Below are 21,752 nucleotides of genomic sequence, written 5' to 3' on the forward strand. Positions count from 1 at the left end.
AAAGGACAACTGGTGTATACCAACAAATTTAACCATGCTCAACAATATCAAAACTACAACTAAACAAATGCACAACATTTATAAAAAATTATTTTCTGCGGGAAAAACCAGGAAATATTGCAAACTAAAATTGTCCTAAAGATTGAAGCCATTTTACGTAAAATTTAAAACAAATAAGCGAAAACAGAGTTATTGAAAAAAGGGTTCTCACTTCTCATTTTATGTTGATGAGTAGAGTAAGTATTACGGCTTCGAAAATATCAAGATTCATCTAATTCATCTTCATTTATGATTGTTCTTGAACACATAGAATTTCATAGTTTCTGCTTATCTTAAAAGATGAAATCTGAACTAAGAAATGGACCGAAGATGTAGGTATTTCAAGTAGGGAAGTATATAAAGAGATAATTATGTATACAGAGATATAGAGAATCCTATAAAAACTATTGAATCTTCCACTGATTGTTTGGACTTTAGAATCGATAATATTCGAGGATTCAAATTTTCTTCCTTTTTCTTCAGATTTCTTAACACAGCCTTAATGTTAGGTAAAAATAAATGCCAGAAACACTGGAAAAGGTCCTTTTCCATATGGCACATTGAATTCATCAACGAATATAGTTCGAAGGATGTCTGCGCAGATCTTGACTCAATCGAAGATGGCAGTCCAACAAGTGAGTATATTGAGGAAAACTTTATCACATCTATTCTCGTTTCTGCAATTTAAATCTTTGGTTGGACAGTCGGACGCTCTTCTCGCACTCTTCGAACTCAACAGTTTGGGTTTCTCGCTCCCTATGCTCCTTGGTGTGGACCATCTGAATGGTAGTTCCTCCACGGGACGGTTTTTGCTCTTCTCCCTAATGTAGAAAAGTATCCTCCTCCATTCCTTCTCGTCTAAAATACCGCTCTTGGTTGGTCCCTTCTCACCGTCGATCTTTCTGGAAGTGAACTCCTTCTTGGTCATCAGACCGTAGCGAGGAGCATGAACCAGATCCCTAAGCACAGCCTTGAGGTTCGGTAAATGTGGTTGCAACGTTCTCCTGTAACATTCTGCGTGAGCCCACTTCATAATGGCACTGTATACAACGGTTTCCGACGACACTTGTAAGCTGTCCCGAGTGGTGATTTGTAAAACATCGTTGTAGGATAGCGTCGAAAAGAAGAGATCTTTGAGGATGGCATCGGCATACCTGTCTATTTCTAGGAGACAGTTGTGCCTCAGGTTGTTTATCAGGTCTTGAACCCAGTCTATGTTACCTCTATTCTGGCTTTCGATGATGGGTGGTGCGGAAGGTTCAAAATTGTCTCTGCTCCGAGACGAGCAGTCTGATAGTCTTGAGATCACGCTGATTAGGATCGAAGGGTCTAGTTGTTTGTCGATTATCTCTATACATTGCTTGACTAGGGGCATATTTTGCAGTCTGACGGCTGTGGATAGGAGGTCGAGGGCTAGTTTTGGTGATGAGATCTCCAGTGGGTCTGCTTGCATAGAACTGTAACAGGAAATTCAATCGTTAGTAATCTGAACTATTGTAGTTTGGAAATTATTACAATAATGTTTTATGGTTGAGATGTAAAACTATAATCAGAAATTCGAATGATATCCAGTAGTGGACTAATGGTGGGGCAGGCCGGCAACCGCCAAAAACATAGACGCACTGCAGGGTATCCCAATTAGCTTAATTTTGCCTGTTTCTGGTACTTCTTGACACTGCGACAAAAATTAACGCATATTCTGAAAATCTCAATTTTAATGAAAGTTAACTCCACATTGACTTTATAACTTATTTTTTATGTTCTCTCGGGAAGGTTTTGAACGAAACAAGACACATTAAATGGAAGAAAACTTCAGGATTTCACCGAATCTTATGTGAAAGAAGAGAAATGAACAATTTTCGAAATACTGAAATGCTGATAAGTGATTTAATACTTGCTATTTCCACCCCTTGCGTTAATTACAGCTCGGCAACGACGGTTCATACTCAAAATGAGTGATCTTAAAATGTTCTGATCTAATCCTTCCCAGATTTCTCCGACTTGGATTCCTAAGTCATTAAGAGTAGCTGGATGATTTTCTGAACTTCTCAGCCTTCTATTGAGGTTGTCCCAAACCTGCTCAATCGGATTGAGATCTGGACTTCTTGCTGACCATTCCATTCGAGAGACTTCAACCTATTCAAGGTACTCCTGAACGATGCGCGCACGATGGGGTCTGGCATTATCGTCCATAAAAATGAAATTTTCATCAATGTATGGGGCAAATGGCACTACATGCTCTTCAAGAATGTTCCTTATATACTTATCAGCATTCATAGCTCCATTATCAACGACCATTAGGTCTGTGCGAGCAGTCAAAGATATTCCACCCCATACCATAATCGATCCTCCCCCGAAACCAGTAGTATTCAGAAAATTGCACTGAGTATATCTTCCATGTGGACGTCTGTATACAAGGGAACGTCGATCACAATGGTAGAGGCAGAATCTAGACTCATCTGTGAAGAGAACTCTTTCCCAATCGGCCTCTTCCCAATGGATATGCTCTCTCGCAAAATCGAAACGCGCCCTTCGATGGGCTGATGTAAGAGCTGGGCCTCTTGCCGCGACACGAGGCCTTAAATCTTATTCTCTGAGGCAATTTCTCATTGTCTGAGTGCTAATTTTCACCTCATGAGTTTGCTCAAGCTGAATTTGAAGGAGGCGAGCGGTTGCAAACCGTTGTCTCAACGACGAAACTCTCAAGTAACGTTCTTGAATGGCAGTTGTTACCCGTGGTCTACCCTGTCATGTCTTCGGACATTCATACCTGTCTCCCTGAATCGCTGCAACATTCTGGACACACTTGTATGGGAAACTCCAAACCTTTCTGCAATTCTTGTGTATGTCCCCCCTTCTTCTCGCAAAACTACCGCTTGGGCACATTCCTCTTGGGTCAAATTGCGTGTTTCGCGTTGCATAGCGATCGAGTGTAGAAAATCAAACGAAAGAAAAACTATTGATCACTAGAATTGATCGAGAACAACTGATTTTAAAATGAAGCCAATACATTAAAAATCTGATAATATCATCTTTTTTTATTCCTGCTGGGAAAAAACATATGTATTGTAGAAAACCGTTGAAAGTGGATAACATATGCATGCATTATTCGGAATAATTATCATTGAGAACACCTTCAGTTGTAGAATAAATTTGAGATTTTCATAATGTGCGTTAATTTTTTTGCGCAGTGTGGATAAAACGTTGAAAGGAGTCCTGGGCTCCATTTTCGTGAAAAGTCCCTTAGTGAAAACCGGTTCACGATATTTTCATTTGTCTTGAAGATATAACCGAATTTAGATATTTTGTCGATTTCGAAAATGTGCCATAACTTCTTTATTCTCCAAAATATTCAAAAACGATAAAAACTTTCTGAAGGCACTTTTTCACTGGGTATACGATACTATATATTAGATTCTCCTGTATTAAGGGTGAAAAAAAAACAACTCTGTTATTTCAAACACGAATGCATTCTTTCTTTATCTCATGTCATACAAAAAAATAGCTTATAAAAAATATATACAGGGTAAGTCTTTGATTCGTACTAATATTTTAACAGTAGATTCTGGAGGTTAAAAAACACTTTTTTCCTATAGCATTTCTTCCGATTCGGCCCTGATGAAAACAGATAGCCATTTTAAGTTTTCACAATGAGCCTTGCCACCCCTGAAAAAAACAAGATTCCCTTCAGAATTACAGAATTACAATTATCTGTACACCACTCATCTGTGGATCCTTCAGAGTTGCATTCAGCCAAAGTACCCAATTTTTCGAATTTCACAGATTTTTTTTTTTTTTGAGCATCAAATAACGACGCATTATACACGAAAATATGAAGACTACTTTTTTGTCAAGAAACTTTCAAATATTCATCAGATAGTTTCAAGAGTTGGGTTCTTTGAATTTTTGGTATTTTTATGGTACCTAATGGTCTTAATGAGAAAACTGGAAGACGTGGGTGATATCTTGTGGTAAAAAGAGATTCATCAAATAAATGAAAAACTATATTCCGATTTCATTCGGTAAAACCTTTTGTGAGATAACATTTTTTATGGTTTTTCAACAGCCTGTTTCTTCTAAACCGAGCCGATTCGGAAAAAAGGTATAGGAAAAAAGTGTTTCTTCTGAACTCAAGAATCTACTGTTGAAATATTTGTAAGAGTCAAAGACTCACCCTGTATATGTCGATATGTATATTACTTACATCTTCAAAATCAGCATGTTGATTATTCTATGAATAAAGTGGACATAGATTACTTCAATACATTGCAATAGTAAAAGTCAGACAATGAGATGAATTTTCATAAATTTTTTGCTCTAGATTCTTTCCAAAAAGAAGCACTGCCATAAATATAGGCAACGAAACGTCGAATTTTAGTAGTTTTTATGGTCACAAAGTATTCAAGCAGTGCCAAATACATAGCTATTTTCCTTCATTAAAAGTTTTTCTTTGATAATTCTAATTTTAGTTATAGGCTTCAATTATGTCCCCATCTTGTTCTTATGTGGAGTCGGCTGGATCACAGAAAAGTGTATGTTGTAATTTGAAAATCTTGAGTTTTGATGAAATCGATTTGTCTAACTTGAGGATTTTCCCATAAAAACCCTGAACATTTTCCGTCCAAACAGCATAGCGTTATGATACTACATAATGACAGAATTGAAAATGGTGAAGATTTTTTTCGAGAAAAACGTCTCTGCAAAAAGTGTGAACTCACCATTTTCTTCATAAGAATAAAAAAAATCATAAAAAGTTTACTTTTTACACAAAATATGCCATACTGGATGTGCCATTTGAAATAAGAAAGTAGTAGGCTGTTTCCAGTATGATCGGAAGATGCAGAACAATGAAAATATTTTAGGGAGGAAGTTCATAGTAATCACAGTCGAAAACCCCAACATCCAAATTTTCAGCACAAAATTGTGAGTAGTTATTCATAACTCATCTTTCTTTCCCAATTTTTTTCTGTGATATAGGAAGTGAATATGACGAATAATACACTTATTATTTATAAAACGCGTTATCACAATTAGAGCATTAATCAATATTAGAGCAATGTTTTGAAATTTTATCTGTAATGCCTAATTATTAAAAATCTTCTAAATAATAGATTATGAATTTCATAGCGGCTTAGTCACATTAGTTGACAAGTTTCACTATTATCAATTTAAATCGTAACCTCAAGTACATACGTCTACACTCGCTCTCTATTGATTAGCGCTTCATATTGTAGTATACAGTTTAGTGGTTTTAGTACCATATAAGATTATTCAAAAAGAAATAGTTCATATTAGGAAGAGGGTGATCATTTTGTCCAAATGTACCGATCTCATTCAACTGAAAATTGGTTACTTTTTATAAAGTACCGATATGAAATTTTATATGGATCGCATGACTAGAAAATAAAGAAAAAAATCGATTCTGATGATAACTCACAAATTTGAAAAAAACATTTGGATCATATAATTTCAGAAACAAATATTCAACTTCATCGGATCTGTCTTTTGAAATATCTATAAGGAATTTTTTACAAGAGAATACAGGACCACATGTAGTCAATTTTTCAAGGGGTTTTCAGCTCGCCTTCGTGGTGAGTTTATGCAAAGCTACTAAGAACTAAATACTTAAGAAAGGGACCGCAATCTAATAGGCAGATGGAAAACACTTGTGTTGCAACTACAAGAGCTATAGTTTTTGATTTTGAATTCCGACATTCATTTCAAACATTGAAACATATTAACCTACACTCTTTTTTCAAAATTTTTTTGAAAAATCAATCAGTTAGAAGGAGTTGTTTGTACATACCTCGTGATATTTCTGTAAGCGTGTTCGACCGTAGGAGTTTTACCAGCCTCATCTTCATCATCCGATATATTTTTCTTTATTGGACTCCAGCACAGAGGTTCTGTTTCACCGTAGGGTTCGTTCGTTACCACAACCATCGTTATTTTCTGAAAAAAAAAGAAGAATATTTATTTGAAATTATTTTATACTTCAAGAAAGAAATAGGTATTGTGATGTTGGATGTGAAAAGTATATACAGGGTGTCTGTAAACAAACGCGAAGGACTTAAGGCGATGATTCCTCTATGAAAATAAGCAGGCGTAGTTTCTATAAATTTTTTTCGAAATCGACCTCCCTTCCAAGAAACAGCCTTTGGAAGGCGATGACAAGTTGACAGTTTTCAATTTTTTTACGGGTTCTAAAACTATACATAATATAAAGCACTAAGTAGATGTTACTCACACAATTTTTTTAGATCTCATAACTTTATTATTAGGGGTTGAAAGTAACAACATGTATATTAGCGGGAGGTAGTCATTTTATGGAATACTTATACGATGAAATAGCATGAACAGTGATCAGAACTGCTTGTAAGTTTCTATTTATTCCGAGAAAAGTAACGACTGTATGGAAATTTTGCAAGAGACTTTTCTTCTCCAGAATTGAATGGGAAAACATAGCAGAATTTTATTTTTCGAAAATTATCCCAAGAAAACAAGTTTTGAAGGAAAATCATAAGGGGTTGGATATTTAAACCCCTAATAATAAAGTTATGGATCTAAAAAAATTGTGTGAGTAACATCTACTTAGTGCTTCATATTATATATAGTTTTATGATGAAAAAAATTTATAGGAATAACCCCTGCTTATTTTCATCGAGGAATCATCTCCCTAGGTCCTCCGCATTTGTTTCCAGATATCCTGTATATATCGTAAGGATGGAAGGTAGTTTCTTTTCAAACTCCCACCTTTTGTGCCCAAAGTGGATAGACCTTTTGTTGCTGAGGATGGTTTGGTCTTTTTATCAATCCATATTGCATTATAGGGATGAAGTACACTCAAAGAAGGATTAATGTTTTTGAGGTTTCATGGAATATATGCCTTTTTCGTAGAGTAGTAATTGATGAATCACCATAATAATATACCAAGGTAGATTACGCAAAATGTCCATAATAAATGGTCTATTCTTCTAAATAGGCTGAATTATAATGGATGGGCTTACCTAGAATTACGAATTGGTTATGTAGGTACCCAAAAGTCCAGTTTTAACAACACACTCCCTTCCCGTTTCAAACGAGAGTATAACAACTACCCTGAGAAGTTGATGCTGATGATATGATTACTAACGTTTCACCACGAACTACATTGACCGATTTCAGGTGAATCCTGATTGTGCTAGATTAATCCATATCGCGAAATTACGGGTTATCCTCCTAAGATAACTAGGTGTTTCCTCATGAAATCGAAAAAATTTTACTATCTCGCAGAAACAGACGAAAATCTATTGCATCCAAGATCAGTTCCATTTTGTTTGTTTTCATCGGGAATTCGATAAGATCGTCGTGTCAATGAGAAAAAAATCATTTGTAAAATTGCGAAATGTCGTTCTACTGAGATTTGTATCATATTTCATAATTCTGAGGTGGATGGATGATTCATCGACACGAGAAAAATTTGTTATTGTATTCATAAAAATCTAGTCATTTGTTTCGATATAAATTGAAATGTTATCAAAAAATTGAAGATGTTGGATACTCTCATAGGATGGCCTACTGCTAGATTTTCTATAGCAATTCATTGATAAACCTTTTTTTCTGATGAAATCTGATTTAATCTTTCCGAATGTTAACTCTCAAAGAGTGAATATTTGTACGTTCCTCCAAATCTCGTCATACCAGGAGATGATGTTAGTGAAATGCTCCATATTGTCAAAGCCTAGATTGGCACGTGGCTATGCATTTCAAAAAAGTACATTAAAATCGTATAGATATTGAATTGACGTGGCCTATACTTAATGAAAATCCATTATTTAACTAAAAACAGAATTATATGATTCCAGTGGCGGATTTACATATTTGCCGCCAGTAGGCTATTCAAATTTTGCCGCCCTTACCATAATTATTTAGTTCCAAATATTAATGACAATTTTTGTGTCAGTGAAAATGTAACTTTGAGATTTGTACACTGTGATCCTAATAATTACTCATAATTATTGTGGCCCTTTTTTTTCTTGAGAATCGAAAAACTGACAAGAATTAAATCAAGCAGATACCTATTTTATGCGGGGTAGAAATTTTCGGTGCTGTTCTTCTATAATTGAAAGTGCTAGAAAAAGCCACCCATATCCATATTTCACAATAAAAGATTGATCTTGGATTGCTTGATGTATTCTTAACAAATAAGGTCTCTTGTGGTTTCTTGGGAAAATTCACGGTTTTTCAGGAAAAAGAATCCGTAAACAAAGTGCATATCTAATATTTCTGCGTTTGTGCACACAATCATCTTAATGAGTATATGTGACAAAAATCTCAAGATGATTTTCTGAGACTGGATTGAGTTATCCAAGATAAATTTTTTATTATAAGATATGAATATCGAAAAAGTTTTTGGGAAGCAAGGATCAAGGATGGATTTTTACCCCTTTCTATCATAGACGAACAAAACCAAAATTTTTGTAATTCCTTCCCGCCCGTATAAAATATCTGCTTGATTTAATACGTGAAAGTTTATTGATTTTCAAAAAAAATTAAAAACTGCTTTTCGGACGCCATCTTTAGGGGGCTGTAACTAAGCCGGGACACAAAAAAGAAAAGACCTTCCCTACTTTTTGAATCCCCCCCTGAATGTTTGCTGGTGTATACAGGGTGGGCAAAATTCGTTGTCTACTGAGGAAACTCGAGAACTATGGCAGCTGGAAGAAAACGGATGACACATTCTCGAGCTCTTTTTCAGAGAAACAATGAATGGTGAAAACCGTTTTTGAGTTATTAGCAAAAAATGAAATTTTGAAGATTTCGAAAAGTTCTCATAACTTTTTTGTCTTTGAAGTTACATATGTGAAACTTGAGCCTTCTACAGACCCTTTTTTACGTTTTTCATTACGAAATATTAGGCGAACTTTCGATTTTTTTTTAAATACAAACTTTCATTGAATTTGTCATTTTTGAATTGAAAAAAAAGATTCTGTCATTAGAATCTACGTATAAGAATGACTAAGAAGGTTAAGTTTCAGATCTGTAACTTCAAAGACAAAAAAGTTATGAGAACTTTTCGTAATCGTCAAAATCCCAATTTTTGTTTATAACTCAAAATCTAGAAGTGATAGGCCGGCTCTGTTTTCAGATTTGAAAATGTGTCATCCTTTTTTTCTAGCTGCTATAGTTCTCGAGATCCCCTCAGTAGACAACGAATTTTGCCCACCCTGTACAAAGAGCCATAGATACGAACTTCTGGACAAACATTTCTTGAATTGTGTTTTCGTAGGAACTGAAAAAACACATCCCAATGATTCAGAATCTGATTTCACCAAAATTTTTCACCCTCATGAAGTTTCAGTTTAGAGTACAATGCGGCTGAAATAAGAGGGGAAACAGGGAAATAGTAATGAAGCACTACTTGTTCAGTTTTTTTTTTATATTTAGGGAAAGTCAGATGAAGGTAGATATCGAAATATCTACGAAATACAAGTATTTCAGTTTCGATAATTAGTGCAAACAAAATTGTCCCCAAATTTGCCGCCCTCTGAAATCTGCCGCCCTAGGCTGCAGCCTACTCAGCCTCTATGGTAAATCCGCCACTGTATGATTCACTCATGTTAGTGAAAAAATCACATACATAGTGTCCGCGTCATGGGGCAACGGTCGATTACTCTAATTTTATTAACTTTACAAAAAAGAGTTTCATCTAAAACTTTCAACTTTTTAAGTAAATCATCTTCTAAAATTATTTAGAATTATACAAAATGTTTCGTTTCTTCTGCACAGCTATCAACTTCGTTATTTTAAATGGACACCCTATATGTTCTTACATTTTTAAATTCATTGTTGAATTTGAATATAAGTTTGATAACACAACTATGTCTGAATTCTCAACGGCTTTCGAGAAATTTGACTTATTATTGATATTTTAACAATTTGAGATACTTACATAAAGGACTATAGCTCCGTCCTTATTCTATGTAATTGATTCAAATTTGGACCGTGTCTAGTCAATAAATGAAACACTAAAAATTTTCTTTTTAAATGACCCTATTATATACAGGGACCATGAAAACGTAGATCCATTATCAAAAGAGAAATTGTCAAAATCTTCATTTTTTCAAATGGTAACCCATATTTCTTTTCTGTTCATTATTCAAAACAACCAAAAGTGAACAAAAAATGTTTAAATAATGAACAGAAAAAAAAAATGGATTGCCATTTAAAAAAATGAAGATTTTGATGAATTTCTGTTTTGATAACGGATCTACGTTTTCGTGGACCCTGTATATAATATGGTCATTTACGAAGGAAATTTATAGTGTATCATTTATTGACTAGACACAGTGCAAATTTCAATCAATTACATAGAATAGGTACTTCATGTAAGTACCTCGAACTGCCAAAATATTAATAAAAAGAGAAATTTCTCAAAAACCGTTGAGAATTCAGATATATTCGTGTTATCAAACTTATATGCAAATTTAACAAGAAATGTAAAAATATATAGGGTGTTTCATTTAAAATAACGAAATTGAAAGCTGTGCAGAAGAAACCAAACACTTTGTATAGTTCTAAATAATTTTAGGAGATGCTCTACTTAAAAAAAGGAAAGTTTTATTTGAAACTCTTTTTTGTAAAGTTAATAAAATTAGAGTAATCGACCGCTGCCCTATGGCGCGGACACCCTGTACATACTTATTTCTGTTTTTAGTTCTCAGATTGGGATATTTCTCGAAAATGGTTCATCCAGCAACATAAGTCCCTCTTCAAGAAGTGTCATTCAAAATATGGAAAATGTCCATTTCAACAGCCACTATTTCGAGAAAGAAGACTTTCCGGATATGAGTTCATAAAAGTTTTCGTTCTATTTTTCGATGAAGAAAATATCATTTAATTTTTTGAACAATATTTTGGGACAACCTGCATAGTGCCTTATACCCAACGAGTATCTACCTTACTATTCCGAAGTGGTGATATAAGTCCCACATCTTTTAGGGATACCTATTGGCACATTTTGATATTTTGTCAATTTCGAAAATCCAGTGAGATAACTCTAAACTCTATTCTTTGATATATCTGAAAACTCTTTACTGGCACTTTCTACTAGGAATAAATGATACTTCCTATTTTGAATACGAGGTTATCGTAATAATTTATTTCGTACTCGAATCCCGCAAATAATTATTGAAATTGCTTTACAGGCAAAAAGCTTTGAAACAAAGAATAATAAGTAAATTCTTCTCTTGTGTACTGTACAATAACCATACCACCTATTGAAGCGAGAGAACAGAGAAACCCTTTTCTATTAACATATTGAAACAGCTCTCTTATCAACATACCTGTAGAGTCTTGAAAATATTCCCTCACGAGATTTTTCCCAATAAACCACAGTCCCTAATTTGAATTTGAAAAAATTCGACACACCGCCTATAGAGACGGGCAAAAATGCTTCACACTCAATTAGATCACGTAGACTGTGCAAAGTCGTTTGCATTTTTTCCGAATTTAAAATAATTCCATTCACTCAAAATTGACTAGATTTGCATGAAATTACAAACGTTTCGATAAACAAAGGGATGACTGCCAATCAGCTCGTTGACGGAAATCGTACAATTGGCATTTATACCGCGAAACCATAACTATACAATGCATCCTATGTGTGGGCATCGTTTTTAAAGTATATGATGACGGATTTATGTCGGTTGAGAGACTTATTGATCGGTTTGAAACGTAAAAGAAACTATTTAACTCTTTTCTTACAATTAGCGTAGGCATTAGTCACTCGCGTCTGAATCTTTTTTGTTATATTTACATATACTATACTTGAGAGGTCGGCAAAATGATATTTTGAAGGCGAACTTTACTGAAACAAAAGGTTCTCATGGAACTTCGAAATCGAACGTTCAAAATATTTAGTAATGAACACTATACTCAAGCATGGACAAGTACTCGGAATTGTACAACTCGAGAATTTTTTATGCTTATGTTATTTTTCTTTCAGAATAATAATTTCTGACATACTACGTTACGTTTCCTTATACCAACCAGAGCTGGGTCAGATACTGATAAATTGTACCTAAGTATCATATTACCAAGTACCTACAAGGTAACGGATACTTACAATAACAGAAGAATAGAGAAGAGTAAAGAGTACGATACACTGAGTGAAAGGAATTTAAGGGTTACTTTTTTAGGTAATTTAACATCATACCGAACCGTAATATATATTAACCAAAATGGTTAAACCTACACCTACTGCGTGTTCTCAGAGTTTTGCATTATACAGGGTGAGTCTTTGACTCGTAGAAATATTTCAACAGTAGCTTCTTGAAGTCAAAAGAAACACTTTTTTCCCATACCATTTTTTCCGAATCGGCTCGGTTTAAAAGATACAGGCTGTTGAAAAACCATTAAAAAAATGTTATTTTTAGTTCTATCTCGAAAATGGTTTCATCAAAAGAATGATTTGATGAATTTTTTTCGAACACAAGATATCACTCATGTCTTCCAGTTTTCTCATTATGACCATTACATACGATGATAATACCAAAAATTCAAAAAACAAAACTCTTGAAACTAAGTTGGACGATATCTAATGAATATTTGAACGTTTTGTAAAATAGAAGCATTCTTCATATTTTCTAGTACAATGCGCCGTTTTGGAGTAATTTGATGTTCAAAAATCAAAAAGTATTTGTGAAATTTGAAAAATTGGGTACTTTGGCCGAATACAACTCTGTTTAAAAATCCAAACATGTTTAATGTCACAGATTTAGCTATTTATTCAGAAGGTAATTTTGTTTTTCCAGGCGTGTTACAGTTCATTATGAAAACTTAAAATGGCTATATATTTTTATCAGGGCCGACTCGGATGAAATGGTAAAGGAAGAAGTGTTTCTTTTGACCTCAAGAATCTATTGTTAAATTATTTGTACAAATCAAAGGCTCACCCTGCATATACCTCACCCATTTTTTGCACCATACATTATCAAAACAATAATTTTTGTATGAAATCATAATTAACAAAAAACTTCATCAAAAATGTCTTTGTCAACCTCACTAAACATAAAAAACAAATAGCGATCGACCCTGTTGGACTTCATAATAACTAAGTTTTAGCAATTTTAACATATCCCATACATAATGAAATCAAAACCGTTGCAGTATAGAATGAAGAATTTGAATTATCTAAAGAGCTGTTAGAAGTTGTTTCTGATGGACATGCGTTGGACTGGCGAAGACAAGTTCCGACTTGCGTAATGCGTTACAATATAAAGTAGGGGAGACCGGGGTTGGTTGTGACGGGGGCTGGTTGTGACAGAGCCTTTTGCGCTCAATTAATAGATATCAGTCGCGTCGCGATTATTCCAATAGAGCCAGCTATAGCTATTACGTATTGCGCCTGACGGTGGCTTTGATCGCTAACGTACCGCGTGTGTTTGGATGATTTATGTATTTTCGAGGTGCTTTAGGAAATAAAAGTGACGCCAAATATTGTTGTGTGAAGTGACTAATGTAACAGCTGAAACAAGTATTGTGGCGTTAAAATACTAATTCAGGTATGCTCTTTCTCACATATATAAAATTATTTGGCTATTCATAGAAATAATGTTGGAAATAAGATAACAAAGCAGAAATGTGCTTTGGGGTTGGTTGTGACATTCCAAAAACACAGCCCAATAGTAAAACCAACCACATTGAGGCCCCAAGCACCCCCAAAAATTCACCATCTAAGACATATTCCCTTTTCTTTCCAGACTTAGAACTTGAAAATTCACCAGGACCTTCTGGCATCACAACATATTTTTCTCCAGAAGATTTGAGACCAACACCAAAGGCTGGTAAACGTCTAGTTAAAAGAAAAGGGCAAAAACCTGGTAGATCGGCTATATGGACAGATACTCCAAATAAGAAGGAATTAGAAGAAAAACAAAAGATGAAAGATTTGAAAGAACAAAAGAAAAAACAAAGGAAACCGGTGTCAAGAGAAATATATGCAAGGGTAAAGGTAAAGCTAAAGCTAAGACCATTTAAGCTAATAGCGGTTCGGAAGATGAAGGGGAAACTTTCTGTTTAATTTGTCACGAACCACGAACCTTTTTCCATCTCTCGACCTAAAGAAAAATGGCTGCAGTGCACCAGTTGCTCTAGATGGGCTCATGAAGAATGCCCGGATAAAAGTCCATATTTTGTATGCAATCACTGCAATTCCGATGACGATATGTAGGGGCGTCACAACCAACCCCATAAGCGTCACAACCATCCCCATGTCGGGGCAGGTTGTGACATTTAGAGTTTTTTTTTTAATTCTCAGTAGCCATGTTTGTATTGCTTTCAATTAGTTCGTTTCTATTTTTTTCTACAGATATATGTTTAAACTAAATAAATATGCGTTTTAGAGCCTTGAGTTTTTTTATCGAGATGTACAAATAATTATACTTTAAAATTGGCACAACCAACCCCGGTCTCCCCTAGGTATCTGCCTTCAAACGAATATGTTTGAATACAAGTCCCGAGTACTCTTCAACATATTTAAAAATGGTACGGTACAATGCATCTTCATGACTTACGTAAGCACAAGGTTACTGCTATCAGTGAGCAGAAGGAAGTGAATTCGGCTAGATAACAAAATATTAGAGTTCAAATAATTTCTTCTTTTCATCTGCGATGAGAGCTTTCCTAAAAAAACGTGACGCACTGATAGAATTGCATACATAGCTTTTCCACCACGTCCACAATACAAAGGTTATTTTTCCCCCAAAAAATGAAAATAGCAAATTATAAGATTTGCTGCATAGGTATCTATTGCTATTTTTCCATAAAGAACATTACAGTATACTGAAATGCAGCGTAGTGTGTAACTGTAACTGTTTTTTTATTACATTTCTACATTTTTCCACTCCTGTGCGTTTTTACCTTTTTTTAGAAAAAAGTGAGTGAAGAAAAAACGCTACATTTTCGCTGTACTAATGTTGGTGTCATTCGATAGTATTTGGTTTACTCTATCGTGGTGTGACATTTGTTTCAATAGTTTTGGGACACAATAAATAATGGTGGAATTAGTTATGTGATGAAATGACTGAAAACAAAGGATATTTCCAACTCACAAACAGCCTATCAAAGATGTGAATTTGTATGTCTACTTTTGGAAAATTTTCACGTTTCTTGAAAGAAAATTTCCGACAACAAAAAGGATTTGAATCACCATATCGAATCCGATTGTTGATATACAATACAAAATCTATAATTAAATGTGACCCACATGAATATCCTAGGTACTGAATCGCATTCCGGTTTATTTTCAGACCGATCAGTCAGAACGTAGCATTTCGCAAGTCCCTCAATCCAGATTATTTGGCGGAAAAATTCCCGTTCTATTTCGATTTGTTTTGATGCTGAGTAAGCCCGGATGAATAATGCGGGTGAATGGACATTTCATTTTTTTCTTCTTCTGAACTGAAACGAAATATTCAACTCTCAAAGCAAGGATTCATTTTCTTTTTCAGACTTGAATGTCACAATTTCTTTATTTTAGCGATTTATTGAAGACTTTACTTTTCTCCACATAATTGCCCAGTAGATACATCAAAAAAGTTATAACTGCTGGAAAGATTCAGGTTTTTCAGGAGTGCTGTGGGATGACTATGTCAAGTTTCCCACCTCTAACTTTGATCGGCTGTATCTCGGTTAATATTAGAGAGCAAGAAAACGAAAACCATCGTGGTCAAAACCTGGTGAAGCAGCTCAAACCATTGACAAAATGGGCTTACGTCCAGGAAGTTTCTGCTGTTTCTGGTGTGAATTGAAAAGAATTTATCATCAGTTGCTTCCATATGGTCAAACACTGTATTCAAACCTCTAGTGTCAACGATTTGACCAGAGAATTAATCCACTGAAAAGGTGTTTTTTCGATCAGGACAACACTAGACCACACACGTCCATAGTGACTCCCCAGAAACTCCAGAAGCTTGGAGAGCAAGTTTTGATGCATCCATCATGTAGTCCGGATCTGGCGCCAAGCGATAACCATGCTTTTATTGCATTGCAAAACTTCCCAATGATAAGAAATGGGCAAGAAAAGATTGTGAAAATCGCTCACAAAAGTTTTTCACCAATAGGTACCATTGGTACGAAGGCTGCTGAGAAACATTAAGATTCAAAATAGTAACAAATCATAGAACAAAACTCTGCAACTTTGATCTAAATCGCACAATGCAAAACATGCCAAATTAAGTCCACAAAAAATGGATTTCTTCTTCCTCAAGCTATTATTTTGATTGTGATGAAGATTTTGAATATTATGGTGAGTTTTTCAGGAATGGTTCACAATAAGAGGTTTTCAGGGCCAAGTTTAGAGTAGGATTTTCAAATTTCTACAACAGTAGTGGTGCAAAATTTAATATTATTGATTCGATATTTTCATCCATTATTTATCAATGACCCAAAGTTTCCATTCTTTGCATCCCTATACTGGGTGAATCTTTGACTCGTACAAATGTTTAAACAGTAGATTGTTTAGGTAAAAAGAAACACTTTTCTCCCTTACCATTTTCTCAGAATCGGCTCGGTTCAAAAGATACAGGCTGTTGAAAACCCAATAAAAAATGTTATTTTTAGTTCTATCTCACAAACAGTTTTATCGAATGAAATTTCGAAATATAGTTTTTAATTTATTTGATGAATCTCTTTCGAACACAAAATATCACCCACGTCTTCCAGTTTTCTCATTATGACCAACAAGTACCATAAAAATACCAAAAATTCAAAAAATCCAACTCATGACACTAAGTTTGACACTATTCGATGAATATTTGAACGTTTTGTAAAATAAAAGTATTCTTCATATTTTCTGGTATAATACGTCGTTTTCAAGTAATTTGATGTTCAAAAATTAAAAAGTGTCTGCTAGTTATTCTGAAGGTAATTTTGTTTTCCCAGGACCACAGCTCATTATGAAAACTTATAATGGCTATTTCTTCTTATCTGGACCGAATCGTAAAAGAAGGTACAGGAAAAAATGTTTTTTGGACCACAAGAATCTAGTTTTAAAATATTTGTAGGAGTCAAGCACTCACCCCGTATATCAGAAGAGATGCAAATTCGACCCCATGTTTTTGCTCAAAATATTGATGTTTTCCGACAATGAATCATCTCTTGCGTTTTTTCCGTTTCTTCAATAAACACCCTATTGGGGAAAATTGTTACAATATCTTCATGTATATTTTTAAATCATTACCAGTTACTACTTTCTGTATAGTCGGTGTATCTTGCAGTCCATACATATGAATATGAATATATGGATCAGGTAAACCATAAATTCGTTACTGCAAATGGATATGCACCGAATTTTATTTATTTGAACTGGTTGTTTCGAAGAGAACAATGTGTGAACATTGAATAAATTTAAAGCAGATAAAATAAATTATTGCGTATTTTGATGCGAAGTCAGTTTCCGTTTTGTTACGGTTGCTGATAGCATACCCACTATGGATTCTACCGCAATGAAAATTACTTAATTACTGCCATTCGTTAACTTCAGTTCATATTTATAAGTACCTACTTGGAGTGAGCTTCTTTGTTTCACCTAGCTACGACAAAATACAAAAATTTTAGGTCATAATGTTTCAGTTCAAAACAGTTCCTTTCCAGCTAAATTTTTAAAATATACACAGAGAGATAAGGTCATAATAATTGCATTGAAGACATTTCCAATCTGCTATTGCATCTTATTCAAAAAGTATTATCTTCGTTCAGGAGATCCTGTCCTTCATAAGCCATCACTCTGATTTTCTTTCCTCTCAACTTCGTCAAAGAGAGTGGTAAAATGACTCATTCGGTCACACTTCGTTAATGCCGATCAATTAACTCTCAAACTGATAGTGTTAGGTAATAACTAAGTTCAGTGGCACAAGCATAAATGAATATTATTATCAATTTATTCAGATATATCTCGAATAGATCTTATCCATTACGAGTTTATGAATATGTCGAACAGAAAATTCACGGGTAAGTATTGAGCGGAAAATATATTGGGTAATACCTTATAGAGACTGATAAATCACCACATTAATCCAAATCTGTTTCTCAAATGAAGGAAAAGTATAATTTATACAAGACCAGTGCAGTCAACTGAAAAATCTTCAGCACGGTTCAATGAAATAGATTCAAAATATGCGTGTGACATTGTATAAGGACAGTTAATATGTCCACAAAGAGTATGAGATCTTACAATTCAACATGGTATTATTTATATGCGTTTGACCCAATCAATTATTCTGGTAGAAATGGATATTCGTAGAAATTCTGGCTCCACCGAAAGATATACATCAATCTTCTTTCAACCAAGAAAAATGTCTGCCTTACTCCCAGAGTTTCACTGTCACAATAGAATCTTCAGATGGGTGAAGGTGAACTTAAGAACAAGAGACAAATGTAATAATGTAATAAAAAAAAATAAATTGTTGGGTATCAACTGTGATGACGAGGATATATTGAAAAATTCTTAGCCTACTACAGAACCAAACAAAATTTCAATATCATAATATTTTATTACTCAACATATTCTCCTCTTAATTAGATACATTTATTACAGCGTCTCTAGACCTTTCAAAAAAAAATGTTTCTTTTTGCTCTGCTAACCAGACCTCCTAAGCTTTTCTTACCTCCCAGTTGGAAGAAAATTTACGACCTTTTAACCTTTTTTTTGGTTGAGGAAAGAGATGATAGTCGGATGGAGCCAAATCTGGTGAATAAGGGGGGTGTTCTAGTAATTCAAACCCTAAATCACGAATTTTTTGCATGGCAACATGAGATTTGTGTGCAGGGGCGTTGTCCTGCGAAAACAAAACACCTTTGTATAGCTTTCCGCGTCTTTTCTCTTTAATTTTTTCCCGTGGAGTGGTCAGTAATGTCGAATATTAATCTCTGGTTATTGTTCTACCCTTATCTAAAGAATCAATCATGATTACTCCATGGCAATCCCAAAAAACTGAAACAAGAACTTTTCCATCAGATTTTTCGACACGAAACTTCTTAGTTTTTGGAAAACCAGAGTGTCGCCATTCCATCGATTGTTGCTTTGTTTCTGGATTGTGAAAATGTACCCAAGTGTCATCCATAGTAACTATTCTGTTTAAGAAATTTACAACATTTTCAAATCGAGCACAGATCGAACGCGATGCTTCTACCCTTGCACGCTTTTGGTCAACATTCAAACATTTGGGGATCCATTTTGCAGCAATTTTTCTCATGTCCAAATTGACGTTAACTAAATGATGAACGCGTTTGTATGGAATAGGTATTCAGTGCCTCAGATATCCGTTTTAGCCCAATTCGACGGTCTGATAAAATCATGTCATGAACTGCATCGATATTTTCGTGGACTGACACATAAACTGGCCTTCCCGATCGGTCATCACATTGATCACTAATGGTATTAAGCATATCTTCGCAAATCTGTCTTAACCCTTTTAAATACAGGTACGTTTAATTTATTGCGTAACTCTGGTTTACTTTTTTGACCTCAAACTTCACACTGACACTTCTAATGAGTTATTTTTCGTTGCTATGGTAACGCAATATTTTTTTTATGCATGTAACTGGTCTTGACTAACTAGATATCAATACATCCTTGTATTGTGGTAATTTCCACTTTCTGAGCTGGGGATTTGACTGAATTTCAGTGTTAGTGAAGAAAAACGGTAGGCTTTACTAAGCACCAATCTTAAAAAAAAATTATGTGATGCATTGCATAGACTAATTGAAATTCTAGCCACAGACTTTTTATTCCAAAATATTTTCTGGATGCCTATCACTTTGCAGTTTACTGGTGTATTTTGTACCAACTGAATTTCGTTCAAATTCTGACAAAACAATCGGAAAAATGCGCTTGGGATTGGAGTTGAAATATGAAGCTTTTTTCCATATTTTGACATCTAAAATCCCGTTCTGAAAATCCCACATTTTCACATAGGTAAAACAAAAATATTCACAAACATGAAGGAAACCAAAAGATGCTAGAGCAACAAAACGTCATATGAAAATTAGCAACAAGTTGTGATTACAATCCTACATACGAAAATCATTCTGTAACATCCTCATTTGACTGAGGATTATTGAGTAATATTTTCGGAGCCTACTAACACATTTTGATAGAAGAAATGCTTTATTCCTTTGACAATTTGAACTAAAATCGCATCCAAACAGGCACTTTCAATAAGATTCACTTTGAAACTGTCAAAAGTTTTGCATTTGGACTGATGAAATCGACAATGCCATAAAGCTGAATTGAACACTCATGAGTAATATTCTTCTTCTACAAAGGGTGAATAAGTATACGCCATCTATACATACTCACATTTTTATCGAACTGAAGAAAAACCCAGTTATCCCTCATTTTCAGCGAGCACAAACTGGTCAACCGTATGTTGACCGTTCAACATATCCTAAACAACTAACACTGGATGAAACATCCAAGTCTACCAACATCCCATGTTCTTGAACCCCCATACCTCTTCCTCGCCCATTCCAGCAAGCTCTCTTAATTTTTTTGCAGCCGCTAAGTAAATCCACAATACCCGCATGTACACACCGGATACGATCTTGAAATTAATCGAATTCGAACTAATTGTTGCGATATTTCAGATAGGGAATGATTTGACATTGCCAGTGTCAATGTCTAGAATGATAGTTTACATAAATACAAGGCAAATAACGCGATAGTAACGAAATTGGTTGAAGCGAACGTTCGGGGGGAAATTATTAGGTTTTTTCTGGATCCTCGAGGCCTGCTGGAGGATATACAAGACAGCAAAATAATATGATTCAGATTTCTTCGCAGGATCACGAATGGAGGAGCAATGTGATCACTTGGCGACAACAAAATGATCGTTTCATGTTGGTTTTAATTATGGGTGGATACCTGACAGAACCTTCACCGAATGAATGCGTCAAAAAAACCAAATAAGTCTAATTATGAACAGAAAATGAATGAGGGAATGCGCACTCCTTGATCAGACATTGAAGTTAAATCTTCAGAATTCTTTTTTCGAAATTTTAAATTGGTGAAACTACTTGTTGTGTGCTTGTTTTGTTCTGTTTTTGAGGACATTTTTCGAATGTTCAGTAACTTCATTAAAGAAATATTTAGTTTTTTCAGCTTTCACCGAATATCCTTCATAAATTTTTTCTATTTGATTCGAATGAATGAGGTACCTATGGATGTATGAATTTAAGGAGTGATTCCTTGTGAATGAATAATATGGAGCCTGCGGGTAGAGGACTCTATGGCGGTTCAGAAATATATATTTTACGTTTAGTAAATTTGCCTTGGTTTTCGAGATATTTGAGATTTTCGAAAATTCAAGAGAATTACACCCTTCGCCACTCGTTTTGCAGGCAAGACTCCAAATGGAGGAATTTTTTCAAACTGTTTTTTTGGATAGTATTTATGGATAGATGATCTATCGAATGTAATTAATTCGTTAATTCATTCATTATTTTTGAGGCGCATGAATAGTTCTTCATGAAAAGAAGATCTAACTCAACTTTTCCGTTTTGCTTATTTTTTTTCATAAGTTCAACCTGCGCGGTGTAAAAAATAATATGGTTACCTGAGAGCCAATGCAAGAAAAAACATGGTCGTTTCATTGAGATTCCGAAATGGTATAACTCTCTGTATTTTCAGCATTTAATACAAAATAAATTCCTATTGCAATCAGTTGAGGCCT

General features: G+C 34.7%; 1 protein-coding gene across 6 annotated transcripts in view; it reads right to left on the reverse strand.

Moving 5' to 3' along the window:
• Positions 1–358: 358 nt before the first annotated feature.
• The window catches only part of LOC123319924 (BTB/POZ domain-containing protein 2), a 36,051-nt gene continuing 14,657 nt past the window's right edge, over positions 359–21,752 (reverse strand). For 3 of the 6 annotated variants that reach the window (XM_044907039.1, XM_044907030.1, XM_044907022.1), the window contains exons 2-3: positions 5,846–5,991; positions 359–1,496 (exon numbers count right to left, since the gene is read on the reverse strand). In XM_044907039.1, the coding sequence (XP_044762974.1) occupies positions 650–1,496; positions 5,846–5,982 (984 nt within the window). In that variant the 5' untranslated portion in view covers positions 5,983–5,991 and the 3' untranslated portion in view covers positions 359–649. Of the gene's footprint in view, positions 1,497–5,845; positions 5,992–7,046; positions 7,188–11,363; positions 11,492–20,380; positions 20,576–21,752 lie in introns of those variants that run through there. The other 3 variants (XM_044907014.1, XM_044907055.1, XM_044907047.1) reach the window with 3 other exon arrangements.

This window comes from Coccinella septempunctata, chromosome 1 (assembly GCF_907165205.1).
Source record: "Coccinella septempunctata chromosome 1, icCocSept1.1, whole genome shotgun sequence".
Taxonomy (NCBI): Eukaryota; Metazoa; Arthropoda; class Insecta; order Coleoptera; family Coccinellidae; genus Coccinella; species Coccinella septempunctata.